This window comes from Epinephelus fuscoguttatus, linkage group LG8 (genome assembly GCF_011397635.1).
Source record: "Epinephelus fuscoguttatus linkage group LG8, E.fuscoguttatus.final_Chr_v1".
Classification (NCBI taxonomy): Eukaryota; Metazoa; Chordata; class Actinopteri; order Perciformes; family Serranidae; genus Epinephelus; species Epinephelus fuscoguttatus.
The window spans coordinates 10929284-10949467 of record NC_064759.1 but is presented as its reverse complement, the minus strand read 5'-3'; the positions used below and the strand labels follow the sequence as shown (position 1 = coordinate 10949467).

The 20184-nt window shown below is 39.5% G+C and overlaps 1 protein-coding gene across 5 annotated transcripts in view; it reads left to right on the top strand.

Moving 5' to 3' along the window:
• Positions 1-20184, top strand: part of LOC125893022 (uncharacterized) — a 158527-nt gene that overhangs the window by 46523 nt on the left and 91820 nt on the right. For 4 of the 5 annotated variants that reach the window (XR_007449825.1, XR_007449827.1, XR_007449826.1 and 1 more), the window contains exons 7-20: positions 4065-4269; positions 6988-7047; positions 8587-8615; positions 9256-9529; positions 9834-9877; positions 10193-10511; positions 11357-11425; positions 11754-11797; positions 12183-12474; positions 12784-12824; positions 13754-14039; positions 14385-14416; positions 17029-17305; positions 18024-18052. Coding sequence is in view for 1 of the 5 variants with exons in the window: in XM_049583427.1 (XP_049439384.1) it covers positions 4065-4269; positions 6988-7047; positions 8587-8615; positions 9256-9529; positions 9834-9877; positions 10193-10511; positions 11357-11425; positions 11754-11797; positions 12183-12474; positions 12784-12824; positions 13754-14039 (1663 nt within the window). In the remaining 4 variants the exon portion in view is untranslated. The remainder of the gene's footprint in view (positions 1-4064; positions 4270-6987; positions 7048-8586; positions 8616-9255; positions 9530-9833; positions 9878-10192; positions 10512-11356; positions 11426-11753; positions 11798-12182; positions 12475-12783; positions 12825-13753; positions 14040-14384; positions 14417-17028; positions 17306-18023; positions 18053-20184) is intronic. The other variant, XM_049583427.1, reaches the window with a different exon arrangement.

Sequence of the window (20184 nt, the reverse complement as noted above, 5' to 3'; positions counted from 1 at the left end):
ATGCATAATTAAGGACAGGGCTGCTTGAGTGACAAGCTGTCTGAGAGACGTCGATACAGCTCCACCCTCTTGTCCAAATATGGTCACTTATGGCTCCAAGAAACCATGGCGATGGCTGAAATGCCAAACTCGAGGCTTCAGAACGGGAGCCAACAAACCACTGGGTTATGTCAAAGCAGCTGCGTCCATTATTTTATACAGACTACGTCTTCATTTTCATGTTATTACGGATGTCAGTCGGATTTATTTTTTTATTTTTTATTACTTTATTGCAGGCTTTGGAGATTACAGAATGATTTCATCAATTGGTTTATTCATCCTGCTACATTTATAATTTTTTAAACATTGTAAGAAAAAGAAAAAATAATAAAGTGAATAATAAAAGAAAAAGGAAAAATGGGGGGGGGGGGGTAGACAGTAAAAATAGTATATGAATTGTTTATGAATTCCATTAAACCGTGTGTTTGCTGACTCTGTTCTTCCCTCTGTTTCTCTGTTTCTTTATGAGATAGCTCCTTATTTGGAAATATTGGAATAAATCATTTTTACCTAAATTAAATTTATTTGCTATTGTTTCAGAAGAGTCTAGCACATTATTTGTCATCAATTGTGAATACAGTTGTAATCCCTTCCCTGTCCATTCTTTTAATACTTTTTTTTAAAACTATTCATTTACTAGGCAAAAAGTCAGGATCATTTGCCATCTCTCTCAAGTAAATGCATTCTTTATCAAAGTTTCTCCAGTTTATTCATGTATTTTCTATACATCTATTGTTACTGTTGTATTTTTGCATTTCTTTTAAGTAGGGGTGCACGATAACTATCGGGCCGATAACAGGAAATTATTACATCATTCCGATAAGTCCGATATCATGACGAATAGCCCTGATAACATATATAATTTTGTCAGCACGGCAGTGCCCCGCTCCCACCATGAGACCTGAATGGCCTGCAGTGAATGTTGCGTTCAAGTGACGTAGGCATAATCAGAAAAACTCTTTCTGACTGGGAAAATTCAAGAATACCCCCTCATGTTGGAAAACAACTCGTTAACTCAGTCATAATTTCACACAGACGCGCACACTCTCTCTCTCTCTCTCTCTCTCTCTCTCTCACACACACACACACACACACACACACACACACACACACACACAGACTTGCGCACACTCTCTCTCACACTTTGCACGGTATACTGGTACCAACGGTAGACCGCTGCACTAAAACTCCACAGTACATATGATACCATAATGTTGGAGTACCGTAGTACTACGGTACCTCAGGTACCACTGCTGTGGGACAAGTTCAAAGTCCAGTCGCAAGAGGGTGACTGTCCATGCGCCGTCCAATTCCGGCGCGCGCTGTCTGATAACTGCAAATCCTGCCAGTTGTGGGTTGAACGGGGGTCACAGACACAGACAGGAATACATATTCCTGTCAAATACGGCGGCCATAGTGCTCCACGGCACAAGATAATAGCTTACCGGCGACGGATAAGTCCAGCTCCACGTCCAATAATGTCCTCTTGTTGGCGTCATGACTGCCCAGAAGTACCTGAACAGCCGAGCCGTGGCGGCACACAGGTATGTGACGTGTCAGAGGGAAAACGAGCCGTTTACATTTCTCTCTTTGTGGCAGGTAACGGCCCACAAACCTAACCGCACTGAAGGGACTGTTCTTTACTTATGAAGGGACTGTTCTTTACTTATCAGAGGAGGAGGGTGGCTGGTTGATTTTTTTATTCCTTTGAAATATCAGTGATATATTATAGAAAAGTGATTTATCTTTTTATAAATGACAAAAGGCACATCTGCCTAATTTTTGCTGTGGTATCGTGATACTACTCAGAACCGTGATACTTTCACTGGTGTCATACCATGGGTCCCAATTTTGATACCGTGACAACACTATCTCACACACACACACACACACACACACAGACGCTCTCTCTCTCTCTCTCTCTCTCTCTCTCTCTCTCTCTATCCCTCTTCTAATATGAGATAAAAGAACAGCTGAACCTCATATTAAATTTATATTAAGGTTTATGTTTATTGTCACTGTGGCATGATCTGATAAATCCCTTGTCCCTATTGTGCATGTTTCAATTAACTCTACATCTTTCTTGAACATAAAAAAAAATCTAGTCTGTTATAAATTGAAAATCTGCCTGAATAATACGTATATGCTTTTTTAGTTGGATTTAGCATTCGCCATGTGTCAACTAATCCAAGCTCTGAGATTGCTCCCCTTAAAATTGATGTTGCTTTGTCAGCTCTATGTGCTTTATTATCTGAGGAGTCCAATCTAGGGTTTAATGTAAGTCAGTCGGATTTTGAATGAGGTTTTCTTACTTTTGGAAGAGAAGCATGCGCAGGTTTGCCTACCGTCTTAAAACTGTGATGGGCATTTTTACATTTTGTTTGATATTTTAGACACAAAGCAATTACTTACAGAAATATAAAGATTAATCAATCATAAAAACTGTCACTAGCTTCAGACATATTTCATATGTTTGACACACAGCACAGTCAATTGTGCATGTATCATTTAGACACATCTGTGGCACCAATCTCTGTGGCACAGTTGTGTTCAGCTGCTGGTGTTAGAGTGATTTCTAACCTCTAGTGTTTCTGTTTTACTGACCTTGGGCTGAGGAGGTTGTAATTTAAAGACAACTACAATAGAAACAATGCCGTCACAGTGTGTACGTTTACATGCACAGTTTAATTCCACTTTCAATCGGAATGAAAGGCCATTCCGATTAAAAGCGGTCATGTAAACGGTCATTCCGATTGAAAATCAAATCCGATTAAAGGGGGTGGTTTATTCCGTTTGTCATTCCGAATGAAAGAATTTTGTGTGCATGTATACACTCATTCCTCTTTAAATTCATTCCGGTCTTTCTGCGCATGCTCGTTTCCTTGCCCTTCTGGCGCGATGACGTATATAGCGCGCATAGCAACTGGCTGCATAGCAACAGGCTGAGATGGAGCAGTCGGACTTGTTGCACTCACCGGTTTCCATTCGCCACAGCACGGTCTTCTATCTCCCTTCTCTGATCTTCTGCCTCCCTTCTCCTCCTTAACAGACGAAGCATTAGCAGAACAAGGTTGTTGTCGTACTGCTGCTTCAAGAATATAAGCAAAACACGCCCAAAAAAGGCACTAAGAACGGCGTCGTCAAGCATCTTGTTATCCGGAGCGAGGACTATACAGTGTTTTCTTCCGATAAACGTAAACACATAACATCCGCCCCGCCCCCTATTCAATCAGAAACCTTCCCTGCCCCAAACCTTGCGCAGACCTGAATAAAGGCGATTAAACTGATCTCCCATGTAAACCCTCATTCGGAATGAATATTTCCCATGTAAACTACCTGGAAAGACTTTAATTCCGAATGATTTCATTCAGATTTATTTCATTCCGAATGAGAAGCTATCATGTAACCGTAGCCAGTGTGTTGCGGTTTCAACCCCATAGTGGTTTCATCAGCTTAGACTGCGAGTTGGATTATTCATGTGGACGGAAGAGAGCGCAGCACAGACCTGCGGGATTAGGAGAGGGGATTAGACAGAAGCCTGTGGAGTTATCTGTCCATCTCTGTCTGTCTCTGTTTCCACCACACTTTCCATATCTCTATCTGCTCATCTTAAACTGAACTGTCTCTCCCATAGCAGTCACGGCTGTCTATAAAGTGAGACGCAGTCAGAATAGGAGGGAGGGTATTGGAGAGGTGGTGGGAAAGTAGGAATAAATTGCAAAAGGCAGGCTGGAGTAAGTTGCGTTCAGTGCTATGGAGCATGAACTCATGTTGACGTTTGACAGCAGAGGAGATTTGAGGTTGATATTTGCACCCTAATCCGATGTCCACTGCAACAGCTGTATGTTATGTGAATGCGTGAACTTGATTTGAAGGTTGACCTGAGCAAAAATCACGCCTGATGCAAATAGTCCAGATGGACAAGAAGACATTTAAAGTGTCCTAATTCTGTTTTTGTTGAAATTGATCAGTCCAGGTTACCTGTAGATTTATGACCTCTAAACTCTGCATTTTTGCTCCATCAGGGGGAGAGACTAAGCCATGCAGTTGGCTGTGCCTTCGCCGCCTGTCTGGAGAGGAAGCAGCGCAGGGAGAAGGAGTGTGACGTGACGGCTTCTTCTGACGCCAGTCGCACCTCGTTTGTGGATAAGGGCTCCTTCTGGTCCAACCCCTCTTGTCAGCAGAGCAGCAGCAGCGAGAGAGATGACAAGCTGCAGGGCAAGAAGAAAGGTAGGAGGACATCTCAACGTGTGCACACATACTCAGATGTTTTTTTCATGCAGGGATGGGACAACATATGGTTTTTCCATGGATTGCGATAAAAAACGCTCATGATTAGTTGATAGTGGTGAATTTCCATGATGTGAAATCTATCTGTCATGCAACATAAATATTTGTTTCTTAACAAAATGTAAGGTAAAATGACTCCAGTATGTTTTAGTGTCATTAGTGCCAGTTTTAAACTTAAAATTTTTTTTTGAATAAAAGCTTATGAGAGGCTGATGATATTAGCTGGCAGATGCAATTGGCTAATTTAAGGCCATGACATCAGTTAACATTCTTTAACATTGGGCTTGTTTCTGGAGGTGATACATCCACTTTTAATTTACACTTGGTATCAAAATGCCTCTCCAGTAGCCACAGTGAAATCACATGGGACCTCTCCCTTGCAAATGCGAAAAAACCAACATGATTTGTTATTTTGTATTTCAAAGAAGTCAAAGAACATTACTGCTGTCTCCGCTAAAGAGAGTACACATGTGGGACTTTGTGTTCCACGTAAGTCATGGTTGTTTGCGGATCGGACCATCATTACATTTTCCATTTCAGTCTTCTTCAGTCTGGCATCAAAGACCCCCATCTGAAGAGATCTGAGGTCTTTATTACAGAATAAACCTTCAACACATGTCAGATGCATTTTTATTCATGTCCTCATACAGACAATGTGTAATTCTTCACTTTAATCCCGACACTTGCCTTCTATTGTGTGCGGGCCAAAATAAGAAGCAGTTGTGTGAAGTGCTGTTATTATTGCTATTAGCGTCAGCGCTGATGGCTGGGCCTGTGTGACTCTGAAAGCTCTTTGCTTTTTATTAAGGACAATTAATAATAACTGACTTACCCTTCACAGGTTTACACACACACAAAGACACACCCACTCACCATGGTGCTACAGGATCAGAGCGCTTGGTGGTGAGGCTGATTATAGCCATTAGAGGAGATGAGAGGGTTGACTGGGGGACTCCTCCGACTGGAATACTAAACCACAACATTCAACTCCACTCTCACTCATATACACTCCTTCCATTTCCATTCCTTATTCCCCCATGTCAGTTAATGTATACATCCAGTGGTGGTGAACTTGATGCAGTTTGCATCCTACCTCACTCCATCACACACACACACACAGACACACACGGATCCACACTGTCTCCCTGTTCCCTTGTGACTCTCTGAACAATGTCTGTATTGATTTGTGCGGTCAATCAGCTGTCCGAGTTAGCCGTTAGCAAGCCCTCTTCTAGCCCTTAACCTGCCATTGCACTTGAGAGAATCACACACTCACTCACATCAAGAAACATACGTGAAGTGCTGAGAGTGCTTATGAACTCTGTGGGACATTGACTGGTAGAGCGGGGAAAGAAAAGGGTGCCAGTGTCGGTCTTTGTAGAATAAAGCACAGAGAAATCTTTAAGGGGAGACCTTACACATACCTCCAGCGCCCTCCTATATAATTCAAGGCCTGCAGCCACACAATACACACAGATGAGAAAAGTATGCATGTATAAGAAGAGTGGGCTTGTGAAGGTTTGGGTTTGACCCACACTTCAATGCCACTCATCTGTACATTCATCCCTCTGCATGTGCGTGCTATAAAACTTAACCACAATGTCAAAAGTGTCATCATCAGACTCCTCTTTGTCAAGTGTTTTGAACAGCTGGGCATGATCATGGATGGGGTCAGCAAAAACAGGAAGACTGAGGGCAACCTAATCGCCACACTAAATGTTGGCTAAGTTTCTGCAAACCATATGTAACATTTGTGTGTTTCATATGTTGATATGTGGATATGTTGAAACTCCACTTCCTTACCTTTTGATTTTTAATTTTATGATGTGATAAGGCTGTAGTTAAAGTGTGGCTGATTCAGGTGCCAAAACCACTTGATTAGGGTTAGGAAAAGATCATATTTTTGGCTTAAAATACCCATCTTTTGTGCCACAAAGGCAGCTGGAAATGATCTGATGTCTTTCTAAAAAAACCTGGTTTGGGTGCCACAGTGGCAACAGGAAATGCCCTGATGTCTCATGAATAAACACCCAGTTTTGGCGCCACAGTAACAGCTTGGTATGTTGTGACGAAGAATGTGCAACATACTGAAGGAATGTAGAAAAACACATAATTGAAGCATAAAAGAAAGAAATGTCAATCAAATACAATTTAATATACTTAAAAACAAAGCATAAGACATTACAACTAAAAATAAAAGACACAGGACAGATTTTGCAGATTTGCAGCTCAGTCTTATTTAATTTTACTCACTACTGCACCAAATTTGCAGCTGACAATCGTCCATTACTCCTGTGTCACAAAGGATGATAAAACAAATTACAGTGCACAGCTGTCTGAGGAATTCTTTCACCTTTTAAAAAAAAAAAAAAAAAAATGAAACTATGTATTTGATTTACATTTCCATAGGAACAAATGGGCTCAGGGCTGAGAGCCACAGACCGGCTGGGGAAGCTGAAAAGTATTGAGAGAGACAGGCACATTGTTGGTTTTGCTCTTTTTGTTTTGGTCACTCAACAGTTAGAAAATAACAGATTATCACCAGTCTTTTCCTTTTTAAGTCTTTTTTTAACCTGACCACCAATCAGGGCATTTGAAAAAAGTGGTTGTGTTGGGTCCATCTTAAAGAAGTTTTCATTTTCCCTTCTTTTGTTTCAGCTGGGAAACCTTCAGCGGGAGCAACCGGTGTAGATACCATGGCAGAAGGTGGGTGCAGAGGTAGCATGATGTCTTCTCAATTAATGATTTGTAATCTGCTTGTAATCAGTCACTGATCAGATTATCTCGAAACCCAGAATCTGACAGTAAGGGCCCCTGACACACCAATCCAATGGTCATCCATTGATTAATGTCAAAAGTCTGTTGCCCTAGTTTTTGCTTTGTGTCCCACACCGTTGGCCCTTATGGGCCCTCATTGCCTGTTTATTGGCTGATACAACATGATGAACTGGTGGCGGAGTCAGTGGAGCCTGTTGGTGAATAGAATCACTCTGATTGACAGTTCAGCTCAGCGTACGAAAAGAGAAGCCCAAGTGAGAAAAGCAAACAAGTGGCTGACACGATGGCCTTAGACCTTTATTACTGAACCTGATAAAGGTCTAAGAAATCAAAACGTTCTGTGCTTACCAAAGTTTATTGCAAATAAAAGGTTAGTGTTGGGATTTCCCTTTCTTGACCCACATGCAGTTAAAAACACTATAATGACTGCAACACACATACAGCTGAACTTTAGAAATCACCTTTACAAATTCTCCAGTCCTTTTCCTTGATAATCCAAGTCATTAATTCTGTTTCTGATGAATCTCAGTCATTTACACTTTGATTATTGAAAGTAGACGTTTTATAGCATCTTGCAATGAATTTTCTCTAAAGATGAAATGTGTCAAGTTAGCTTCACGTCATCTCCAAATCATATCAGTCATTTATTTATTTTATTTTATTGCTGATATAATGTTGTAATTGTTTTTACATTTTATTTTTAAAAATGTAAAAATAGGAACATATCTTTTAAGTTTGTGTATATGGAAATAACAAATACATGTACATGTAAAACCAATCAACTCTAGGGCTGCAGTAGTGTGAGATTTTCACGTTACGATAACCAGAAAATATTGCGGTTTCACGGTATCATGGTATTAAAGAATTTGTCTTGTTATCAGTCAGAGTGACTCTTAATGGAATAAAAACAGAAGGGTTCTGGTTGGTTAAACAAAGGTTTTATGACTATAATTGAAACTTGAAACCATTGTGTTAATGGAAGTATGTGTAAAAAGTCTCTCCTTAGAACATAACTAAAATAAAGGGGAGATTCAACGTCCAGTTGAATTTTATTTTATATTGTATAAGCAAATGTACACAGTTTGAAAAGAGGGATCCCTCCTCAGTTGCTCTTCCTGAGGTTTCTACCATTTTTCCCACGTTAAAAGGTTTTTTTAGGGGGAGGGATATTTCACTATCTGCTGTGATGGTCCAAGGACAGAGGGATGTCATATGTTGTAAAGCCCTCTGAGGCAAATCGTGTTTTATGACGTTGGACTTTAGATATAAAATCAAAATTTAATTTAAGTTATTATTTGATTGGCCCTTTGAGGCATGCCTACATTGGGCTGTAATAAACTTTGACTCGATGTATTGACTTGACATATTATTATGTCACTGTTAAAAACGTTTAAGTGTCACTTTAGGATTAAATCATTTGGATCATAAGTGTTCATTAAGCCTGATGTTAAAGTCTTTTTCTACTTCTTTTCTCCTCAGAGAAACAGCGGCCTTCACTGATCCAGAGGGTGAGTAATGTCACATCACTCTGACTTTACACAGTGCAGCTTTTATTTTTATTTTATTATTTCTCACAGAATTGAACTGATTAAGCTGCATAATGAGCACATGAGGTCTTCAGCATGAATATTATTTACCAATAATGTTGATCATTTGCGTTAGCTTTACCTTTAGTGGAACATATATATAGTACACTCTTCTTGATTTGTTTTTCTAACTTTGACAGGGAAAGAAATGAACAAAAGTCAAAAAAATTATTATAGTGTGTTTCTTACTTTACTATATGAGAAGAAAAGATGCAACTGGTTAAACTCTGCAGCTCTGTTTTAAAATCAAGAGACTCATTGCAGTTTTTATAGATGAGTGTTTGAAAGAGTTTAACACAGGCAATGGAATTAAATACAATGAACCTGTTTATGAAAACAAAATACTTGTAAAAGAGGATAAAAAGAATGCATCTTAATGTTGTAATAAATAAAAAACAGCACTGGTGTTTGATCATTACTTTGTGTGATATAACCGATGTACTCTGACCACATCCTTATTTATAAAACAGGACGCTGATGAGATGTGAACAGAATTTTTTTTGTTCATCCCAGCTGACAAATTGCACTTTTACCCCATGAACATTTCCTCTGAATTTACCAGGTGGAAACAATGACGTCTGTCATAAAGCAGCTTTTGGAAACACTGGCTGGTTTGAGTGTCAGGGAGCTTGAGAAGTTCAAGACGGTCCTGAGTCAAAATCACCTCTACGGACTCTTCTATTGGAGGCAGCTGAGGACAGACGTGCAGGTCACAGTGTTTTTAATGGTGCAGATTGATGGTCAACAGTCTGTGGAGACGACCAAGGAGGTTTTGGAGAAGATGAAGAGGACTGATCTGGTGCAGATTTTGTCAGACAGCAGCTCAGGACCCAAAAGTAAGACAATAAAGACAAAAACATTTTAAAATTATAAAACTGGTCCCGAACACGTGTCTCCAAAGTTTATAAGCTGTTTTCTTCTCTTCACATTATAAATAATAAGGTTTATACTGTAGAGAAGAGACACATCATCTGGTGTTTTATGTCTAATGTGAAGTATGGAAACGTATTTCAGGAAAATGTCTCAAAAATAATCTGAAAGTTCAAGTGTAATTTTGTGTTGACCTTTTTGTAATTATTCTTTTCTACAAAGCAGTGTCGTCTGATGATCAATGTTTTTACTTCATTTCTTTCTCCTCAGAAAAACACTCTGTGGATGAACACCTGTCTGCACTGATCCACAAAGTAAGCAATGTCATATCTGTGTGACCACGCAGAGTACAGCTTTTATTAAATAAGATGCAGGTTTAAATTCATATCAACATTAATGATGATAAATTAAACCAAAGTCATGATTTGAATCAAATACAATGAATTCATCAACAAAATCTGATGTTCACATCAGGGGGTTTGTATGACCAAATCTACAGTGGCCTAGATGATCTTGTAGAAAACATTAGAATATTCAAATGACTAAAATAATAATGACATCAATAAGGTGCAATAAGATAAATTTAATAAACATATTTTCACTATGAACATATACTTATAATTTTCCAGGTGGCAACAATGAGGGCTGTTAAGGAGCTGCTTTTGGAAACACTCAGTGATTTGAGTCATGAGGAGCTCAAGAAATTCAAGTGTTTGCTGCAGTTCACGCTCTTCCAGAGGAGCCTTAAACTCATCTCATGGAGAGAACTGAGCCTTGCACACATCCCAGGGATCCGACAGCAGGAGACTTACAGTACAGACCAACTGGTTGATGTGATGTTGGAGAGATGCGGTCAACAGTCTGTGGAGGTGACCAAGGAGGTTTTGATGGACATGAACAGGACTGATCTGGTGCAGAGGCTATCAGAGACCAGCTCAGGACACAAAGGTAAGATAAAGGAGACAACTGTAACTTTATATGTAATAACAAATAAATATGTATTGTTACAAAATCAGCAGCTTATAGTCAAAGCAATGCAGTAACAACATGTAGGCCTGCCATGACCCCAGAACAACCAAAGAGCTGAAACAACACCTCTGAAACACAGTCTCAACTACAAACTGAATATCAGCTTCACAGAGTTAGGTGTCTGTTATTTTAATAATATGGGAATATGCTTCTCACTCTGTGAAATGAATGAAGTGACTCAATTGACAAACTGAATTTATGTATGCTTACAAAATAAAAACTAAATGTAAAATGAGACAAAGATAACCTCAGAGGTGAATGTTTTGGATTTTGCCTTTAAAGTTAAAGATGTTCTGAGAAATTAATGAATCTGTTGATTTTGGTCCTTTTTTTTATAAATGTTGTGTTTTCAAAAGTTTTTCTTTGAAAACATTTTCTGTGATTGGGCCACATGATCTTTGATCATTAAATGTGTGTATGTTGAGCTCATTATCAGTCTTGTATTTAATCTGATAGGAATCGGACAAATGTTGTCTCCATGATTTCACATTAATTCGTTGAGTTGTCTCTGTGTAAAGCTTTGATTTGACTTATACTACACTCCACTGTGGAGACAGACAGGCAATCTGTGTCAGGCAGATTATTACAGTGTTTTCTCATTGATTCCCTCTGTGATCTCTGTAACCATGGCTTCCTCCTGCCTTCAGTCCACACACCTGAAACTGAAATAATAAAGACTTTTTGTTCTCAGGAGGACTCAGTATTCCACTCAGGACAAGAACACATAAAGGCTTCACACACTGTCTTTATTATTATGATTACAGTTGTCATTAAATGTGTTGCAGCTGCAGGATCATCAGCTGAAGCTTTTGGTGTGAGAACCACAGAGGGAGGTATGTGTCCTGTAAAAAACTTAAAGCACAACAAACAAAATAGGAAATGTCATCCATGAACTAAAAATAATGTTTCCTCTAAGCACTGCAGTTATTTTAATTTACATTTCAGAGTATGAACCTTTAACACAGAGTTTAATAGCGAAGAAGACGTCAGGTGAAACCGTCATTGATTTTTATGATGTTACTGTTAAAGTTGATTTTTTTTTTGTTCATTTAATCAGTTCTAATATAAATCCTTGATATTAGAATTATAAAAGTCTGACATTGTCTTATTGTAGAGCCTTATGTTAATTCAATCATTCATTCATATTTCCTTTGTCCTCAGAGAAACACTGTGTGGATGAACATTGGCCTGCATTGATCCAGAAGGTGAGTAATGACACTTCTGTCTGACATTATGTGATCAGTTGTATCATTACTTTGTGTGATATGACTGATGTAGTCTTGGGGCGTCAGTGACTTAGTGGTAGAGCAGGCGCCCCATGTACAAGGCTGTTGCCGCAGCAGCCTGGGTTCGACTCCAGCCTGTGGCCCTTTGCTGCATCTCTCTCTCTCTCCCTCCCCCCTTCACACTTGCATGTCCTGTCAAATAAAGGCTAAAAATGCTCAAAAATATCTTTAAAAAAGTTGATGTACTCTTACCTCATCCGCATTTCTAAAACACAGACATTGATGAGATGTGAACAGACAAATCTGTAATCATCCCAGCTGACAAATTGCACTTTTACCTCATGAACATTTCCTTTGAATTTACCAGGTGGAGATGATGACGTCTCTCATAGAGCTGCTTTTGGAAACACTGGCTGGTTTGAGTGACTGGGAGCTCAGGAAGTTCAAAATGTTCCTCCTGAGTCAGACTGACCTCTACAGACGCCTCTCAGGCATGACACCGATACTGCGGGAGTTAGAAGACTGGCAGGCCACAGTGTTTTTAATGGTGCTGACCTATGGCCAACAGTCTGTGGAGACGACACAGGAGGTTTTAAAGAAGATGAAGAGGACTGATCTGGTGCAGAGGTTGTCAGACAGCAGCAAAGGACCCAAAAGTAAGAAAATGAAGAAAAATCTGGTTTTATGTGTCTTTAGTTTATAAACCATGTTTTCTTCTCTTTAAATTAGAAATATTAAGCTATTCATGATGAGAAAATAAGAATCACTCTCTTCATAGAAAATATGTTTCATGACTAATGTGAGATATGAAAAATATTTTGGGAGAGGAGGCAAAAATGACTGTTGAGCTGATTTAAGTGTAATTTTGCCTATTTGAAATTTTTACAAAGCAGAATGACCTGAAAACAAATTTACTGTCAGATGTTTGATCAGTCACTGATGACTTTTACCACTTTTCTCCTCAGAGCAACACTCAGATGAACACCGACCTGCACTGATCCAGAAAGTGAGTAATGTCACATCTGTCTGACTTTATGTAAAACAGCTTTCATTAAAAAATGCAGGTTAAAAATTACCATCATCTTGAACATTTTAAATAATGATACAATCAGAAGTCATGATTCACTTATTTATTTTTCACAGAACTGAAGCTGCGTTCAGGTCGAGCTCTTTAGCAGTGATTTAATCCAACATTAATAACATGATATTTTTCTCACTGAGGATGAGATGAGGAAATGTCAGCATGAACATTTTCCGTGACTTTTTTCATCAACAGTGAAGAGAACTTTATCCACCAGAAACATCTATTTATTGTACTTTTTTCCAGAGGCATTAAACAAAATAAACATAAAATAATGAAAATAATCTTTTGAGCCACTGTGACTCATTTCAGTGTTTTTGAAAAGAGCTGCAGCCTGTAACTTAAAAGAAAAACAATTAGCCAGTTCATAAGAATTAAAAGGAAGAAGGAAAAGGGAATCATCTTTTGATTTGTAGTTTGGTTCCTCAAAAAAACAAACAAATGCAAAATATACTAAAACACAAATATGTACAAATATATCAATCTATAAAAAACAGCTGGACCAAATGTACTTAATCCTTGTATATTGTATATATTTTTATATTTGATGTATTTTTGTATATCGTATATTTCAGTATATTCCACTTCTTGCCTAAATTTTGAGTACTCATGTCAATTTTGGCACATTGAGAGCAAGTCTGCCCGAGTCAAATTCCTTGTATGTATGTACGCACGTACTTGGCGACTAAAGCTGATTCTGATTCTGATAATACAACAGCAGTCACCAAATGGATATTGTGTGATCTGCCAGTAACATTCACATCTCCATTAATATTGATGTGGTGCAAAGATACACATTTGTAATTGTCCCAGTGGATTAAATATATGTCCTATAAATGTATTGATTATTTCAGGTAGCAACAATGGCAGCTGTTAAACAGCTGCTTTTGGAAACTCTGAATGATTTGAGTGACAAGGAGCTCAAGAAATTTAAGTGGTCCCTGGAGTGGATTGTCTCCCAGAAGAACCTTCCAGACATCTCACCAGAGGTGAATGACACCACAGACAGAGCACAAATAGTGGATGTGATGTTGCAGACCTACAGCCAACAGTCTGTGCAGTTAACCAGGGAGGTTGTAAAGAAAATGAACAGGACTGATCTGATGCAGAGGTTGTCAAAGCCCAGCTCAGAACTCAAAGGTAAGACAAAACTGTCACATAATCTCATGTGTCTCATAAATGTCTAATAAACACATTTTATGATTCATAATTTAAAAAAGGTAAAACACAGCAGGGATCAATAAATCATCAACTGAATCATAATTAAATCAATAACAGTCACACAGAATGTTTTAAGTTTAATGAGTTTAGTAATTGTTGCAGGACTTTTGTGTTGGATTGCTTTAGACTGTGAAAGTGTTTATGATATTGTGAATTTGCTATATCTACTTTTGAGGTAACTGAGCCTTTTTAAAGTTGATTATACTTTCTATGTTAGGTTAGAGTTTAATCCTCTGAGTCATTTTAAATGTCTTTTCTCTGCAGAGGAACACTCAGTGGATGAACATCAACCTGCAGTGAGTCTGACTTTGCACATCACAGCTTTCATTCAGTAGATGCAGGTTGAAAACCATCCTCATCCTGAACATCATAAATGGTGATGCAAATCAAACCAAAGGTTTTAAATTGGATGGTTCTCACTGTGTTGAAGGGTAACTTCTGTGTTTTCTGACCTGGGGTCCGTTTCACAAAGCAGGTTTTGTGAAAACTCAGAGTCTGTTAACCCTGAAATGAGGGAAACTCTGAGTTTTCCGTTTCAAAAAGGGAGGTAACTCAAACCAGAGAAAGAGGGGTAACTCTAGCCTGTTTCAGAGAGAGGTAACTTAAGCTCTCGGTCAGTTACCGTAGTAACAGACTCTATGAACCTAACCTGGTCGGGACCAGGTTTTCTCAATGAACCTCGAGTTTCTCTCTGTCTCCGCCCTCTTTCAGAGCCACACACTCCATTTGATTTCCTCATTCATTCAGTCAGCAGGCGAGTTTTGGCGTAGCCTAGTTCTGCCGTCTGTCATTTAAAAAAAATCATTAAAAAAATCAGAGTCAGTATATTAGAGGTCCATTAGGCACAGTAGCTGGCGACTTTTTTCACTAACATGGCATGTCCTTTTGATAACGATCCCGTGGATGAAGGTGCAGCATTACTGCGCAGAGAATTAAATATTCGTTGGGAGATGGTTATCAGACCGAGCACAGATGTTTTAGCATTTCCACACAATTATCTTTTTGAGCGGTACCGTTTCACGTCACAGTCCATCATCTACCTACACAACCTAATCCGTCCTTACATTTGCAACATTACCAATCGTAGCCATGCTCTCACATCCCAGCAGATATTGTGTGTTGCGCTGCGTTTCTTTGCAAATGGAATTTTTTTGTATAATGTCGGAGATGTTGAGCACTTCAGTAAGGGAACTGAGTGCAGGGCGGTCAGAAAAGTGTGCTCGTTTTACGGGCATCTGCCTTCTTTCTGTTGGCTGAATAGAAGTCTGTGTTAGTTTAAACAGGCTTAATTATTTAACAGAACATGATATAGATGAGAAGACATTTATGTGTGTGAAAACAGCATTATGTTGGGGATAAAACAACTGCACAGTCTAACAGCCACTTAATATTTACTTTACAATGTATAGCGTGATCAAAATGAGGTACCCCCATGAGATTATGCCGAGGTCTTACCTGTTTGAACAATGTTTTTATATTTCATCCTAAACTGCTGCCAAGTACGCTTCTCCTCCGCGGGATTGCACCTAAATGAAATAAATTAATAGGCTACCATTTAAGCAGTTTCCCCCTGTAATATTATTGTGATTGTAAAGGACTACATTTAAACTTCTGCATTCTCCCACGCCGTCTTCCTCTCTTTTGCAGCTGCAGTGGTGTTGCACTTCTTTATGAAAACGTGTTCAAACTCGCAGTATGAGCGCATTAAGATTTCTAATTCTAGTGGGGTGAAAAAACGCAGCCCTCCCCATCCCCGTTGCCATGGTGACTCGTCGAATCGGGGCTCCATTGATGCTGGCTTTTTATAGTTGTGGTGCACGCGCTTAACTCCAGGTGAAACTACTCCGAGTTGATTTAACTGATTCAAATCAGCCGTTCTGGAACCGGAAACTCAGAGTTTCCTATCTCAGAGTAGATCAACTCAGAGTTCAGGATTAGACTCAGAGTTTGTTGAACCTGCTTTGTGAAACGGACCCTTGGACCTTATTTTCCCTTTAAGTGACTAATGGGAACAACAATTTTAGAAAGTGGTCCAGTATTGAGCGAGACTGCTGTAGCCAACAGCGGCAAAACCGGCTGCAATGTAATGAACACCGTCGATTTACATCCACTATAAGTTTTTGTTTTTGCCACTGACAGGCTCTGATTGTTATTATAAGTGTCTGACAACAGAAACAAAATAAATCTCACAAAAACCATCTTGGTTTGTCTCTCCACTGTTCCAAAAATCACAAACTCTGGTTTGGTTGAAATAAACCTTTAATTCATCCAGTTAGATGCAAAAATATCAACCAGCAACCTCCGGGGCTGAGAAATGAAGCCAATAGAAATAAACATGTTTACAGCCTGACACAAAAAACAGTTTAGGTGTCTGTAGCTAATTTCACATTCATGACAACTGTGCTTAAAGTTACACATATTTAACGATGGAGTGGATTGAGTGACAGGCTGTCTGCAATGGGTTGCTGTAGTCTGTAAGTTAGATCCATCCTTCACTTTTCCACAGCCCCACCTTCTCGTCCAAATATGGTCACTTCTGACTCTATAAAACAATATGGCAACGCCTGAGATGCTGAACTCAAGGCTTCAAAACAGCAGTCTACAAACCAGTGGGTGACGTCATAGTAGCTACGTCCATTACCTTATATCATCTTTTGCTTTGATGCTGTTAAAGAAATGAATAGACATTAAACACTTTGTGTTTGTAAAGAGAAAGAGGGAAACATAATCAATAGATTATTTATTACCAACTGTATCATTGTCTTGAGTGATCATACAGAAAAAAATATTAATCTTATAAGATCCATGTCTTAAAATACTGACACTGATGAAATGCAAAGAAATAGATGTTTAATTATGCCAGTTCAGAAATGACACATTTGCTTAACGTATCCTTTAAATTTTTCAGGCAGCTGTGAATCAGATTCTTTTGGAAACACTGAAGGATTTGAGTTATAAGGAGCTCGAGAAAATCAAGTGGTTGCTGCGGTTCACGCAGTTCCAGAAGGGCCTTCCACACATCTCATTGAGCCGACTACAGTGGGCAGACAGTGCAGACACACTGGTGGATCTGATGGTCCAGACTTGTGGCCAGCAGTCTGTGGAGGTGACCAAGGAGGTTTTCATGGACATGAACAGAACTGATCTGGTCAACAAGTTGTCAGTCATCAGCTCAAGAATCAAAGGTCAGAGAAAGAAGACAAAACTGCCACATTACACAATCATATGTTTCTCATAAATGTTTAATAAATAGATTTTAGATTTCATAGTCAAGCTGCATTCAAACTTCATTTCATCAAAAAGAAATCTGAAAAATTAGAGAGCAAGCAGCGACGCAACACCACATTTATTACTTTGACTGCAGAAATCACTGAGTTGAATCCAGCTTCTTTGATTTTCATGATGTCACGACTGAGTAGATTTTAGTGTCAGTTCTGCAGCAGTGAATTCTTTGTGTTCAATTTTCTTTAAAGTAAATGAACCTTATCAGAGAGAAGCTAAATATAAGTTACAGTTTACAGTATAATACAGAACATCAAGGCCAAATACTATGACCTCAAAAGTGACCACTTGAATCAACACCTCTGACACATTGAATATCTTAATTTGACAGCTTTGTAAATTATATATTTTGACACATTTCAAACATTATAATCTTTATAAACGTAGTGTTTGTTAGAGGACTTTTGTATCGCAGTCCTTTAGATTTAATGGGTGTTAATGATAAGGTGTCCAACCTCTCTCATTCTGTTTTTATGATGTCAGATCCAAGCCCATTTAGTGTTATTTTGCGATGAATCCTCCATATGGTATTTTATTCAAAAGCAACTAAATCTGACTAAAGTTGATTATTATCTGATTTTTAATCTGTAAAGAGTCATTTTCTGTTTTCTTTCTCCTCAGAGAAACATCCATCTGAACTGCTCCAGAAGGTGAGTAATGTCACATCAGACACATTTTACAGAACACAGCTTTCATTTAATTTTTACAGTTTGAAAATGATCCTCATGTTGACAGTAAAGAGGTGAAAAAGGGTTTTAAACCAGAAACATCACATCGGCTATAAAAGCAATGGGAACATGTGATCAGGTGGATCATTCCTGCTTTTGGCAGCACACGGCTAATTTCCACCAGATGCATGTTGGTTGCGTCTGCGCTCTGGCACGGCAGCGGAGCTGATAGGATTCCATTCTAGTCAATGTGTGTGTTTCCACCGGCTGCGGCTGTGCTGCATTCCGGCTCCGTCTCAGCTCCGGCACTCCGGAGCCCTCCGCAAGAGATACGCAGGACTTCTATTTTTGCCAGACGCTGGAGCACAGCACAGCAATTCACCACAGAGCAGATCGTGTGGGGCAGGAAGTCGTGCACAGAAACACAATAAAACATCCGGTTAATTTTCAAAATAAATTACATAGTGTTCATGGCGAATCATATTTCCCTGCACTACACATTAAAAACTACATAATGGGCAGAGGCAGGCCTGAAGTCAACAGGTCAGAGGTTTTCAGACGTCATTTCACCCCGTGAACACCATGGATGAGGAGATATTAATCATGGCAGTGCACCGAGATGTCTTCCGGCAGAGCTGCACCGCACTGCACTCGGGCGGAACGTACACGGAACGGACTCCGCGGAGGTCCGCGCGGACTCAAAGCGGACGTCTGCAAGCCCTGTGCGCGCAAAGCTCAGATTTTACGGCCGCGCGGACTCCACTCCGCGCACCAGTGACTGCTTGGCATGTATTTTTCACATCGCGGGGATTTTTCACGGACATTTTTACAGGAAATTACAACGCGGAAGTGCGCTCGACTATGGAAGCCCGAATGACTGCGGACGTTCCTCGTGGAGTCTGTTCCGCGTACGTTCCGCCCGAGTATGTTTGGGCCTTTAGAGGCAGTCGTTAAAGCACAATTACTGATAACCAGTTTATAGCATTAAATGGAGCACACTGGCCCTCATTTATCAATCTAATGTTCAAACCAGCACAAAATCAAACGCAGAAATCATCTAACAGGGTTCACATTTTAAAAACGTTTGTATCTGGCGTCGGTAGGGCAGTGGATGGTGCTGGCGCCCCATGTACAATAGCGATGCCTCGCCGCAGCGGTTGCAGGTTTGACTCCGGCTTGCAACCATTTGCTGCATGTCAACCCCCGCTCTCTCTCTCTCACACCATTACACTCTGTCCTGTACATTAAAGGCAAAAAAGCCTGAAAAAATAATCTTAAAAAAAAAGTAAAAAAGTTTGTATCTCGACTATCACAGTGTATAAATGATCGGGCGTTGATAAATGTATAAATGTGACTGCTGAAAACAGTCGTCATTTGGGTGGGTGCCCACCTTGAAACTGAGCTGATTGTATTGACCCTCTGTGCTGTCAGGGACAAGATGTGTGTGAAGCATCTATGTTTCCACAGACATTGATGTAAACTGTAAGAGAAATTTGACTGGTGTGTTGAGGCATACAGCCAGGGGGCTGTAATTCTAGTTTTAACTTAAGTTTTTATAATTAATAATATAAACATGCTTTGGCTTGTCAGTGTTGACAAAAAAGAGCTTCAGATAAATTAGAGCCAGGCACCAGTGGTGTTCAGCCTTTGGTCAGTAACACAGAGCCAGGCGACTGTGAGCTGTGTTGGAGAGACTGTGTCCATGTGGCAGCTATACATTTTGAAGTGATTAATATGTGGCTGCAAATTCAAATTTATTAAAGGATAGCTCATTGAGATGAGCCATTTCGTATTCTAGGGGGTCCAACACAAAACACAAAACACAAAACACACTGTACAATACAACACAGCAATCACACTCACAAGAGACAATCATAACATGCACTAGGCTCTCCAGTACCAACCCACCCACACAACATTTCCGTCAGCCCACAATACCCATGCAAAATGAGGGAAAAAACAAACACAAAAAAATAAAAGTAAAAAAAACAAACAAACCCAAAAACAAATCCAGAGCATATGTTAGCAATAATGCAGCAACAGTCATAATAGTAATATTTGCAATATTAATAGCATGACAATGATATTAATATGCAATATACAATGATAATAAA